At 45.6% G+C, this 13292-nt stretch overlaps 1 protein-coding gene across 3 annotated transcripts in view; it reads left to right on the forward strand.

Moving 5' to 3' along the window:
• The first annotated feature begins 422 nt into the window (after window positions 1-422).
• The window catches only part of tnika (TRAF2 and NCK interacting kinase a), a 66459-nt gene continuing 53589 nt past the window's right edge, over window positions 423-13292 (forward strand). For all 3 annotated transcript variants that reach the window (XM_072691227.1, XM_072691228.1, XM_072691229.1), the window contains exons 1-2: window positions 423-661; window positions 9542-9607. In XM_072691227.1, the coding sequence (XP_072547328.1) occupies window positions 605-661; window positions 9542-9607 (123 nt within the window). In that variant the 5' untranslated portion in view covers window positions 423-604. The remainder of the gene's footprint in view (window positions 662-9541; window positions 9608-13292) is intronic.

Here is a 13292-nt window from a genome sequence, read left to right on the forward strand (position 1 = left end):
TGATTCATCATTTAACAGTAAAGATTTAGATTTCTCTTTAAATTCAAGCATTTTTAGAAATACTCTCATTTATTATAATATATAAAAATCTAAATAATATAAGAAAACATGTTAATTAGCATAACATTTAGCCATGATGAATAAATAATCTGAACTATTTTAACAGATTCATTAATTTCCTCGTATTTCATTACATTATTTATAAAAGCTGTTTTGTATTAAAGTGAAACATTTTATTAAATATTTCCTATTTTTAATAATATCGCTCTCGGATTGGTTACACAAGCAGCCTGCTGATTAGCATATCTCACTGTGGCTGGAGATTCAAAGCCTCCGGCGACCAATCGCGGCGCTGGTGGGCGTGACCTGCTGCCCCTGAAGAAGAGCAGTAAGTCCGCTCGTGTGTCAGTCAGTCAGCGGCGCATCTGAGCTCCTCACGCCGAGCTACGGCTCACTCAGCCCGGCATACAGCAGCACGACACCCGCTGCGGAGGAGCAGCCTCTCCCGAAGCGCGACGGAGGACTAGAGACACGCGGAGGACTGAAGCGAATAAAGCCGCGGATAAAGTGAAGGAACTCGGTCTCTGTTGACTCCAGCATCGACATGGCGAGCGATTCTCCAGCTCGAAGTCTGGACCAAATCGACCTCTCTGCCCTGAGGGTGAGTTTCTAATCACTGGTATTGATTATTAGGATTGGGATGCGCTGTTAAATCAATCGGTTCACCTTTAATACTGATCAGATAAAGCCCAGCCTTCCTTCACCAGCAGATTTACCCCCCTTACCCCCAGACTACAGCTGTGGAGGTGGATGTGTCTACCTGCAGAGTCAGAGAGTCAGAGAGTCAGGGAGTCTGAGAGTCAGGGAGTCTGAGAGTCAGGGAGTCTGAGAGTCTGAGAGTCAGGGAGTCGGAGAGTCAGGGAGTCGGGGAGTCAGGGAGTCGGAGAGTCGGAGAGTCGGGGAGTCAGGGAGTCAGGGAGTCGGAGAGTCGGGGAGTCGGGGAGTCGGAGAGTCGGGGAGTCGGGGAGTCGGAGAGTCTGAGAGTCAGGGAGTCTGAGAGTCTGAGAGTCGGAGAGTCGGAGAGTCGGGGAGTCAGGGAGTCAGGGAGTCGGAGAGTCGGGGAGTCGGGGAGTCGGGGAGTCAGGGAGTCAGGGAGTCGGAGAGTCGGAGAGTCGGGGAGTCGGGGAGTCGGGGAGTCAGGGAGTCTGAGAGTCTGAGAGTCTGAGAGTCGGAGAGTCGGGGAGTCAGGGAGTCAGGCCTGTTGGAGGGTAGATGGTGTAAGTGCATGAGCTGAGCATGCAGCTGAGGCTCTGACTGCTGCTGTTCCCTCACTGCAGGCCAGGTTATCCTGCTATGCACCATCACTGTGCAGACTCTCAGCCTGAGTGTGTGTGAGTGTGAGGTAGATGTTTCTAATAAAGTGGCCAGTCTGTGAAAGCGCATGGAGGTATGATGTTTCTAATAAAGTGGCCAGTGCGTGAAAGCGCAAGGACGTATGGTGTTTCTAATAAAGTGGCCAGTGCGTGAAAGCGCAAGGACGTATGGTGTTTCTAATAAAGTGGCCAGTGCGTGAAAGCGCAAGGACGTATGGTGTTTCTAATAAAGTGGCCAGTGCGTGAAAGCGCAAGGACGTATGGTGTTTCTAATAAAGTGGCCAGTGCGTGAAAGCACATGGAGGTATGATGTTTCTAATAAAGTGGCCAGTGCGTGAAAGCGCAAGGAGGTATGGTGTTTCTAATAAAGTGGCCAGTCTGTGAAAGCACAAGGAGGTAGGGTGTTTCTAATAAAGTGGCCAGTGTGTGAAAGCGCAAAGAGGTATGGTGTTTCTAATAAAGTGGCCAGTCTGTGAAAGCGCATGGAGGTAGATGGTTCTAATAAAGTGGCCAGTGCGTGAAAGCGCGAGGAGGTATGGTGTTTCTAATAAAGTGGCCAGTGCGTGAAAGCACAAGGAGGTAGGGTGTTTCTAATAAAGTGGCCAGTGTGTGAAAGCGCAAAGAGGTATGGTGTTTCTAATAAAGTGGCCAGTGCGTGAAAGCGCGAGGAGGTATGGTGTTTCTAATAAAGTGGCCAGTGCGTGAAAGCACAAGGAGGTAGGGTGTTTCTAATAAAGTGGCCAGTGCGTGAAAGCGCGAGGAGGTATGGTGTTTCTAATAAAGTGGCCAGTGCGTGAAAGCGCGAGGAGGTATGGTGTTTCTAATAAAGTGGCCAGTGCGTGAAAACACAAGGAGGTATGTTGTTTTTAATAAAGTGGCCAGTCTCCACACTGGCGTGTAGTGCAGTGGTCAGTCTTGGTGTTGGTGTGGAGGTGCTGATGTCCTTCAGAGTTGGCGCTGGCAGGCTGCCTCCGAGCTTTCGGCTCTAATGGACTGAGAGGGTGGAGATGTGAAGGTGGAGTGTGTTGGCAGGGTCGGGCCGGGCCGCGCTGGGACGGGTTGAAGCAGACGGAGTGTTGCTTAAGTGTCCGCTGTGGTCAAATGTTGTGTTATGCTGCAGAGGACAGTCTGTTCAGAAATAAGAGCTGATTCTGTTGGGAGCTCAGCGGGAGGATTATTAACTTTATTTAGGTGATTTTATCTGAGGAAATGATCTGGTAGTTGTTTACTTGTTGCATCAAATAAAACTAAAACAACTATTGCTAGTGCTATTACCTCTACAATCACCTCCACTACAACTATTACCATAATAATAATAATAATATTAATAATAATAATAATAATAATTATTATTATTATTATAACAATTGTACTATTATTGCTGCTCATAATTTAAAATGACAGTATTTTGAAGTGTAATTAAATTTATATATATATATATATATTTACATATATATTTTTAAATATAGATAAATATATAATGTTATGCCATAAAATGTTAAAATTTTATATAAAATTACAAAATAATTCACCCAATAGAATGATAGAACTAATATAATATAATATAATAAGACTGTAATACTCATACCGAAATATGAGATATATTGTCTGTGTTTATGATGTTAATATGAGTCATTTTAGTGTGTGTGTGTGTGTGTGCGCAGTTTAATATTACAAAACCTGTGTTGCCTCAGCGGATTTGAGGAAGTGTTGGCGTGGTAGCTGGTTTATGAGGTAACAGTCCAGTTCAGGCTGTTGGAGCCACTGAACACCTTCACACAGTCTTCACACAGTCTGAGGAGAGTGGGTGAGGATTTAGCACCATGCTAACTGGTGTAAGCCTCCACCTTCCCTCAGCTATTTTGAGAGACTACATTTGGTGAAATGTAGCCTGCATAACACACACACACACACACACTCTTCGCTCTTGTTGCTGAATGCAAACCAAATCCTCACAGCAATGTTCCTCCAGAATCTAGTAGAAAGTCTTTAATTCTCTTGATTTGTGATAAAAACAGACCAGAGATTTTGGACCCAACATCTTCTCAGAGCACACACACACACACACACACACACACACACACACACACACACACACACACTCTCTCGCGGTGAGGCTGGTGTGTGATTTTTGTTTTCCTGAGAAGCTCCTGAGAGTTTCAGTGAAGTGGAGAGTAAACTACTTTCCCTACCGTGTATGACCCACGTATGTGGGTGCATGTACACTGTAGGGACAAAAGTATTGGGACACCTTCCGATTCTTATGGAATCAGGGGTATTATCCTGCAGCAGGAGTGTATTCTGCTTTTGTTCCGACATCTCACAACTTATAAAAGGATCTGCTGGAACGTACCGGTGGGGACACCACAGATCCCACCTTCAGAGATCTGTAGGAGAAGATTTGCGGGTGCAACAGCAGTGTGTTAGGCATAATGGTCATAATGTTTTGGCTCATTGGGGTATATGTGAATGTTCATCAGTAGTATCTCAGTGAATGAATCATCCTCCGTTGGTGAGATATGTTTAATATTTCCTATTAGGAGATTGCCTGAAAAAAGTATATTTCTGTAGGTTTATATATAGATTTTATTTCTAGACGTTTACACCTCCTTATATCTGGAAAACCTGTTTAGACACATAATGCTGCTATAAAGAAGTCTAATACACTTACACTAATCTCATAACCAATAGAGATTTAAGATTATATCATATTCTGCAATGCGGCCAATTCATATTAGGAATAATACTATCATAATATTACAGCTTCTTTCATAACCGTGTGATGAGGAAAGCGTCCAGAGTTCAGGTTCGGATTGGTCAGCATTCTCTTGTCCACAATTTAAGTTGGATTTTCTGTTGTTTGACTAAAATAGTGTCAACATACTAAACTGTGACCAAAATCCTGAGTTTAATTTGTGATAAAATCAATAATTAAGTAAAAAGCTCTTTTTACTCTTTTAACTTTTTATTTGCATGGTGTGAGAAAAGACTGCCGTGCTTCAGGTCTGTACCAGCTGGTTATATCTACATGCAGATGAGGGGCTGAATGTGTTGCAATCCTGGTGTACATAGACCCTGCAGTGCAGTCTTACAAGGTGTCCCGGCACCCCATAGCTTTAGCCACCTATAGGTGATTAGTAGGTAGTGCATCTATATGGACTGAACTGTAGGATCGGGGTTAAATACAGAGGGTGACAAATAGAAGCATGCTTTAACTGTTAATCATGGTATCAGGTGTGTGTGTGTGTGTGTGTGTGTGTGTGTGTGTGTGTGTGTGTGTGTGTGTGCTGGAAAATGGGTCACCCAGAAATGATTCACTGACGCATGTGGAGGAGTAACGTCTGAATGAAGCACCCCTGCCATTCATAAACACACACACACACACACACACACACACACACACACACACACACACACCCTGACATTAACCAGCATTACTGAGCTGCTGCAGCTCTGAGAGGCTCTGCAGGGAGCAGTCTGGGTGGGGATGAAAGTGATCAACCCCGAATTCTTGCCCCCAATATTTCATAATTCCCCAGTAAATCAGTGTGAAATTCAGAGAGGGGGGTTTGGGGGGTTTTGGGGGTTCAGTATGAATCTGAGCTTCACTGTAGAGAAACTGACCCACTCTGATCTCTGTACAGTGGAGGTGAATGGAAGCAGGCGTCAGTCGCCATGACTACAACACAGATACAGGCCATAATTTATCTCCTATCCAAACCCACCAGTGCAGCTACACGAGTCTTCTGAGTTTTATATGGATGATGATGATGATGATGATGAAGGTAAAATAGTGAATAGAGAATCTCCACTAATGCAGTTTTCTTTAGGGACTACTTTCTGTAGCTGCACTACACCCTGCAGCATGTATCCCTCCACCATTTTAATGATCTGGTTCTAAAAGCAGGTTCTAGAGCCGAACTCTTCTCAGAACTCTGGTAGAACCGTGTCTCAGGCATCAGGCAGCGTCTTCATCACCATTAGGTGAAGAACTTTCTGTGAGGAGCTTTTAGTAGAGCTTCAGACGTCTGCTTCCCTTCACCTCCAGTGTAGAACCACAGCTCTGACTGGAGGAGCTTATCTAGAACCCAGCGTTTCACACCAAACCTCCCAAACCCCTCAAACCCCCCCTCTGAATCAGTCTGAACTGTTGAACTATGCAGAAAGTTCATGCTTTTAGGTTCAGTAATCTCTAACAGACAGGCTTGAGTGGTTTCTGACACTGTTTGACTCGCTGTTATCTAGAACGGGAACTGAAGAACCGAGCAGAGCTGAACACAGTGGCGTCTTTTGTCTGTACATTTGTCCAGTTATGAGAGTGTTATTCAGTCTCTCTCAGCAGTATCAGTGTGTGTCCTCATGCTGCAGCTGCTTCTCCATCTGCTGCCTTCTCACCTGCCTAACCCCCCCCCCACACACACACACAAACACACCCCACTGCAGTGTGAGAGGATGGTGAGGTCACTCTCTCACTCCTCCCAAGGTGGGACAGCAGGAGTGTGAAAGGCTCTGCAGGTGCGGCTGGCATGTCCATTATGAGTGTATGTGTATGTGTGTGTGTGTGTGTGTGTGTGTGTGTGTGTGTGTGTGTGTGGCTACAGGCCAAAGATGAGTCAGTTAACCCTTAAAAATCCGGGTCTAAAACCCTGTATTGTTACTCAGCATAAGGACAGAGCTACACTCTCTAGAGAGACTAGTCCGTCTGTCCGTCCAGCTCCACTCAACCAGCAGCTTCAGGATCATGCTGATGCTCCACTGGCTGGAACAGGGAGAAGGGCGTCTCCATCATTCCCACTCCGGGCCGGAGCGCTGCTGCTGCTACTGCACTATGGAGGTTTGGTGGTGGAGCTGCAGGAGGAGAACCTCTCTCCAGAACTGCTGTGTAACGCTGCAGAACCCAAAGAGTCATATTAGTGTAAAATCCTGTAGTGTTACTCTACCACCTCCGCCCACATGCTGCTCCACCTTCAGATCAAGCTCCTGCAGCCCTCACACTGTCCAGAAATGCATGTGTACAGCTGTCCATGAGGGGGCGCTCTAGTATGATCTGTATGTACTGCAGTGGAGTAAAAGTAGGGGGAGTCCAGGAGCAAAAACTAGCAGATATCTGCCCAGTCAGCCCACCATAGTTTAGCCCCACCCACTCATACTGCAGCTCTCACAATGCTCTTTAAATGAGGCACAGCCAATCAGAACAGAGCTGGCTTACATATCTCTGCCTATTCAGGCTACCACTGTTTAGCCCCGCCCACTCATATTATACTGTAGTTCTTAAGAGTCTCAGAGTGCTTTTTGAATTAGGCACAGCCAATCAGAACAGAGACATTTACATATTAGTCTTAAAGTCACAGTAACAGAAAAACAGGTTTGATTGTAAGAGATGAACCGAGACCAGGTAGTAATGATGACTGATTTTAGAACATAAAGCTGCACCATTATTATTATTATTATTATTATTATTATTATTATTATTATTATTGTTATTATTATTATTATTATTATTATTAATACTACTACTACTACTACTACTAATAATAATAATCATTTAAAGGCAGGTGGGACAGGACACTGCAGGCCCTTTAAAGGATAAACTGTGGGGTTTAGGAGGTGAGCACCGGCTGTGGGTCAGGCTATAAATACTGAACCAGCTCAGAGTGTGAAAACTGCCTCGGCCGACACACTCCCAGATTCAGGAGCTGCTCCAATCAAAGCTGACCTTTCAGAGCGTGTGGTCAGCTCTTTTTCACCAGAGCGAACACGCCAGACCCGGTCCATCAGCTTAACCCAGCGCCGCTACACCCCTTATTACACAGCCTGTTTAAACAACATGAAATCGTGTGAGTGTGTGTGTGTGTGTGTGTGTGTGGAGCATTATCCCACCATCCCCACGTCAGTGGTCTGGGCCATGCCCTGCTGACCCACTTCCTGTCCTGTCTGAGTGTGAACTCTCTGATTCACCACCTAAAACTGCTGAATCAAACATGAATAACTCCAATATTATTTTTATTATTATTATTATTATTATACAATAATATAACAGTAAACATGAGATACAATAAGAATGAACGAATATCTGGACAAAATGTCTGCGAGTAAGCGTCTCACAGTCAAAGCTCTAGAACCACAGAGATTACATTACGTCCTCATGTTCCACACTGCAGAACCTAAACTGCTCCGATTCCTCGGAGAACGAGCCTCACTGCTGCAGGCTGCTCCGTTAATGACTCTAAGAGGACTGCAGAGGGCTCTGTGGTAGAACACAGCGGTGAAACCAAAGGATCGGACCTGAAACTGCCTTTTAATAAGAGAGAGCGGATCAGCGGGTCAGTGCTGCACGCTGTAACACAGTAATGTGTGAGTTAGGATTATTTACTCCTGGACTCCGCCCACAGGTGGGGAGTGTAATTTACTTTTACTCCACTACAGTTAATACAGATCAAGCTTTGAGCGCTGAAAGCTGCAGGTGGAGCAGCATGTGGGCTGAGGTGGTAGAGTAATACTACAGGATTTTACACTAATCAGATCAAAGCGCTGAATTATTAATTGGTATGAAGTCCCCTTAACACCATCAGTCCATTGTTCTGCTCAGTGGACTGTAATGTAATCATTGATACACAGAGGAGTAATTAATATTAATAATAATAATAATAATAATAATAATAATAATGATGATGTTAATAATGATTAGATTATTAATATCATAATTATTGATCTTGGAACCTTAATCTTCATTCAGTGGGTCATTTTAAAGGTAAAGGTGCACGTATTTGTCACTGTACAGCGAAATGTGTCCTCCGCATTTAACCCATCTGTAGTAGTGAACACACACACACACACACACACACACACACACACTAGTGAACTAGAGGCAGTGAGTACACACACACCCAGAGCAGTGGGCAGCCAACTCTGACGGTGCTGTAGCTGAGGCTGGACGGCTCTGAGGTCAGACGGGCTGATGAGGGAGTAAATATTTCTGCTCAGAGCAGCGTATAAACACTCCGTCTCACTGGGTCCCCAGCCTCCTGTAACCGTCAGCGGTGAATCAGCTGGGGTTTCTGATGAACATTTTGTACATTATAGTATTGGGACACCTGCTCATTCACTGCTTCTTCTGAAATCAGGGGTATTAAAGAGCTGACCCTTCTGTTGGAGTAACTGTCTCTACTGTCCAGAGAAGAAGACTTTCTACTAGATTCTGGAGGAGGAACATGTTGTGAGGATTGTGTGTTCCAGTTCTGCTGCACTTGGGATTCTCCCTCTGTTTACTGAACCGAAATAACTCAGACCGGCGTTCTAGACGGTTAGAGCGTCACTGTCTCTCACACACACCCATGCACAGCCTGCTGTACACCCACACAGGTAGGCCATCTAGCCCGGGATGTGCAGGGAGCGTACCAGAGAAGGAGCAAACACAACGCCGGCATGAGGCCCACCAGCGTTAATAACCCAGAGTCTAATAGTTATTCTAATGATTAATAAGATAATCAGACGGGCCGGGTGTCAAACAATACCGAGGACCCATAACTGAGTATCTGGATGCTAGCTAATGCTGAGAACCGATATTTGGGTTCTAGATGTTTGGCGATAATGAGTGCCAATCTTTGGGTTCTAGACGCTGCCCAATACTAAGTACCTTGACTGTGGTCTAAACTCTTAACTGCAAAACACTGGTGATCCTACAGGGCAGCGAGAACACTGGCGTGTGTGTAGAGAGTGTAGGGAGGATGTGGTCAGAGGTCAGGAACTCAACACTGCTGAGCTGTGTTACAGGAATGACGAAGCTGCACATGTGGAACACACTGATAACCACTCTGCCCTACAACATCTCTCTCGCCCTCTCTCTCTCTCTCTCTCTCTCACCCTCTATCTGGTTAATTAAGGCAGATAAGGCTTCCTCCATAGCTTGTCCGGGTTACAGGGTGACCGTACAGCTGTGTTTTTCCTTCTTCAGAAAACTCCTCCTAGGCTTTAACCCTTTACACTAAAACACTTTAACATTCAGTTCCACTATGAATTATTATCAGTATCTGTGTTATTATTATTATTATTATTATTATTAGTATCTACTGTAAACTACTTGCTTCATATACATTGTTCTTCATCCACTATGAATTATGATGCCTCTGTTATGGAGAATAATGACCTTCATGGTGTTCCCTCTGCAGGACCCTGCTGGAATCTTTGAGCTGGTGGAGCTGGTGGGCAATGGCACCTACGGTCAGGTGTACAAGGTAAGACCATTTATTCTCTTTAGTTTTCCAGCAGAGCTCCTCAGTCTGTCTGTCCCCTTTCACCCACCCATATATCTATAATGGAGCGCTCTATAATGCTCTATAATGATCATATGATCCACACGCTCATTCTGACAGACTGTAATACACTACAGGAAGAGTAGGGGGCGCTCTATAATGCTCTATAATGTTCATATGATCCACACTCTTATTCTGACAGACTGTAATACACTACAGGAAGCGTAGGGGGCGCCCTATAATGCTCTATAATGCTCATATGATCCACACGCTCATTCTGACAGACTGTAATACACTACAGGAAGTGTAGAGGGCGCTCTATAATGATCTATAATGCTCATATGATCCACACGCTCATTCTGACAGACTGTAATACACTACAGGAAGCGTAGGGGGCGCTCTATAATGCTCTATAATGATCATATGATCCACACGCTCATTCTGACAGACTGTAATACACTACAGGAAGCATAGGGGGGGCTCTATAATGCTATATAATGTTCATATGATCCAGGTCCATACAATCCAACATATTGCTCTCATTGATATCATGGTGTGTTTTTTGATGCTCATGTAAACGCCCCCTAAGTATTTAACACCTTAGACCTCTGTTCTGTGTGTGTGTCTGTGTGTGTGTCTGTGTGTGTGTCTGTGTGTGTGTCTGTGTGTGTGTCTGTGTGTGTGTGTCTGGTGTAAGCAGTTTGGACGGACAGTATTCTAGAGGAAGCCATGGTGAAAGAGCCTGAGGCTGTGAGAGGAGTGTTTAAATAATTCAGATAATTCAGCTCGGCACATTTACAGCACACACACACACACACACACACACACACACACACACACACACACACACTGTTTTTACTGCTATGCCGCTCACTCCATTATAGACTATAAAAGCACACTGAGAATAGATGTGGCTTTACACACCGGAGAGCAGATGGAGAGCTGGGAGACTAGTGAAGTACATCAGTTTCTCATCCCAGAGGTACTGGATGGAGCACCGTCACTCCAGAGCTTCCCACAGCTCAATGCTGGGGGCTTTATACCCCTCTGTACCCTCTGAACACATTTGAACAGCTGAACCTACTTGGTAAAAGGGCCGTCCAGATACTTTGGACACTTTACAGTGTGAAGTACACTATATGTCCAAAGGTTTGTGGACACCCCTTCTAATGAATGCATTCAGCTACTTTAAGCTGCACCCATTGCTGACACAGATGTGCAAATGCACACACACAGCTTGTCTAGTCCCTGTAGAGAAGAAGTACTGCCAATAGAATAGGACTCTCTGGAGCAGATCAACATCATGACCCTATTGGCTCCATGCTGCCTAATGCCAGGCGTGGGCTAGAGGGGTATAAAGCCCCCCAGCATTGAGGAGCTGTGGAGCAGTGGAGGAACTGTGTTCTCTGGAGTGATGGTGGAGGAGCTCCATCCATTTACATTTACATCTACATTTACTGCATTTAGCAGACGCTCTTATCCAGAGCGACTTACAAAGTGCTTTGCTATTTACCCAAGAAAAAGCCTCAGCTAGTTAGAATAGACTAATAATACAAAAGATACCTCTAATCTTAGACTCTACTAAACACAATACAATAAGGCGACCATAGAACTATTCGCCCAAGTACTCTCTGAAGAGGTGGGTCTTCAGTCTGCGTTTGAAGACAGCGAGCGACTCGGCCGTTCGGACACCCATGGGCAGCTCGTTCCACCACTTTGGTGCAGGACAGAAAAAAGCCTGGACGCTTGTCTTCCGCAGATTTTGAGGGATGGCGGGTCGAGCCGAGCCGTACTTGAAGCTCGAAGGGCTCTTGGTGCAGACCGGCTTTTGACCATTGCCATCAGATACGGAGGGGCTGGTCCGTTCTTGGCTTTGTAGGCCAGCATCAGGGTTCTGAATCTGATGTGGGCAGCAGCTACAGGAAGCTACAGTAAAGAGAGAACGCAGCAGTGGAGGGACACGGCTAAATTTTGGGACATTGAAGACGACCCGTGCCGCTGCATTCTGGATGAGTTGCAGGGGCCTGATGGTGCGCAGAGGGAGACCAGCCAGAAGAGAGTTGCAGTAGTCAAGTCTGGAAGTGACGAGAGACTGAACAAGCACCTGGGTGACCTCTCTAAAGAGGAAGGGTCGAACATCCAGCTTGACTTTGTTTAATGTAAACGGGGCTCATATGAAGTGTTACTGAGAGAAGCTGTGATGTGTTTAGAAAATCTTTAGTGTGGTCACACTTTATCAGAAACAGGATGTCCTCCAGTGCTGCAGGTGTGTGAAATTAAGTGATGGCTGATGTACTGTGTGTATGTGTGTGTGTGTTAGGGGCTGGGTGTGTCTGTCTGTCTGTCTGTGTGTGTGTGTGTGTGTGTGTGTGTGTGTGTGTGTGTGTGTGTGTGTGTGTGTGTGTGTTGTGATGAAGATTGGCCCACATGTACTCCTCCTCCTGCTGTCTGTGTTGCAGCCGCAGGATGATGTGTGTGTTGGTTAGCGCTGTGGTTCTGGAGTCTGGTCTTAGTCTTAAGACTGTGAAAGAATGGGTTTTGGTCTTGACTCGGACGACTAATGCTCCCAAGTCTCCAATGTCCTGACCCATCTTCACAGCAGAACAACAGTGACCTGCTAAAAGAACCCGTCAGGGCCGAGGACGGAGCCCTGTGGTACGCCATGTTTCAGGGTTTTGGGTGGTGGAGTTCAGAGAGCTGCTCCCAGTCTCCCTAATGGAAATCTGCCTCCTTTGTTTTTCCTTCTTTATCCGAGGAGTGTGAGTGTGAGTGTGAGTGTGAGTGTGAGTGTGAGTGTGTGTGTGTGTGTGTGTGTGTGGGAGGGGGGGTAGTGGTGTAATTGGGTCAGGGGCTTATAAGCTGGGCTGATTTTTGAAAAACATGGTGACTTCATAAGAGAGTGTAGCTAGTGTAAAATAGCACAGAGCAGGTTCAGGGTTCAAACCACGGTTGGAGCAGTTGTCTGGGTGGGTGGGGGTGTTTGGAAGGTTTGGAGGAGGTGGGAGTGTATTTAAAGCACCAAAATGATCCATAGTCTTATTTTCTTCTAAATGTATTACTAATTAATATTCAAATTTGCAAAAGTTATATAACATTACTTCTATAGGTTCAGTCTGAATTTTAAAAGTAATATTTCCGTTTTTAACACGCGTCATAACTGTGACACACTGCTGCCAAAATCACTGTCTCAGTGACCGTGGCTGGACCCGTGTCAGCAGGGAGGAGGTGGTGGGGGTCTCGGAGGAGGCAGAATCTGGGGCATGGCTTAACCCAGGCTGAGTATGCTAAGAAAGAGAGAGCGAGCGAGAGAGAGTGAGAGAGAGAGAGAGAGGGGTGATTGGGTTGTTTTTTACTGTTCTTGCCTTCATCATCACCTTCCCTCTGCTGAGTCACCTGGAGCCGTGACGGCCTCCTCATCTCCGCGGGCTTTCCGCTGATCAGACAGTTTCCACACTACACTCCTTTAACCCTGTGAGACCTGAGCCTGAAATCAGCTGTCCGGACCTCGGTGCAGTTCTGACTGTAAGCTGATATATTGCACTGGCGCTCGGCCAAAGTACAGTATCAAATGTAGATATATGGAAGTGAGAGCATCTCATCTACCTCAGACGGCTGAGGAGGTTCGGTATGAACCGGTGCAGCATTGTAAATAGAGAGTGTGTATAGT

This window comes from Salminus brasiliensis, chromosome 11, assembly GCF_030463535.1.
Source record: "Salminus brasiliensis chromosome 11, fSalBra1.hap2, whole genome shotgun sequence".
Taxonomy (NCBI): domain Eukaryota; kingdom Metazoa; phylum Chordata; class Actinopteri; order Characiformes; family Bryconidae; genus Salminus; species Salminus brasiliensis.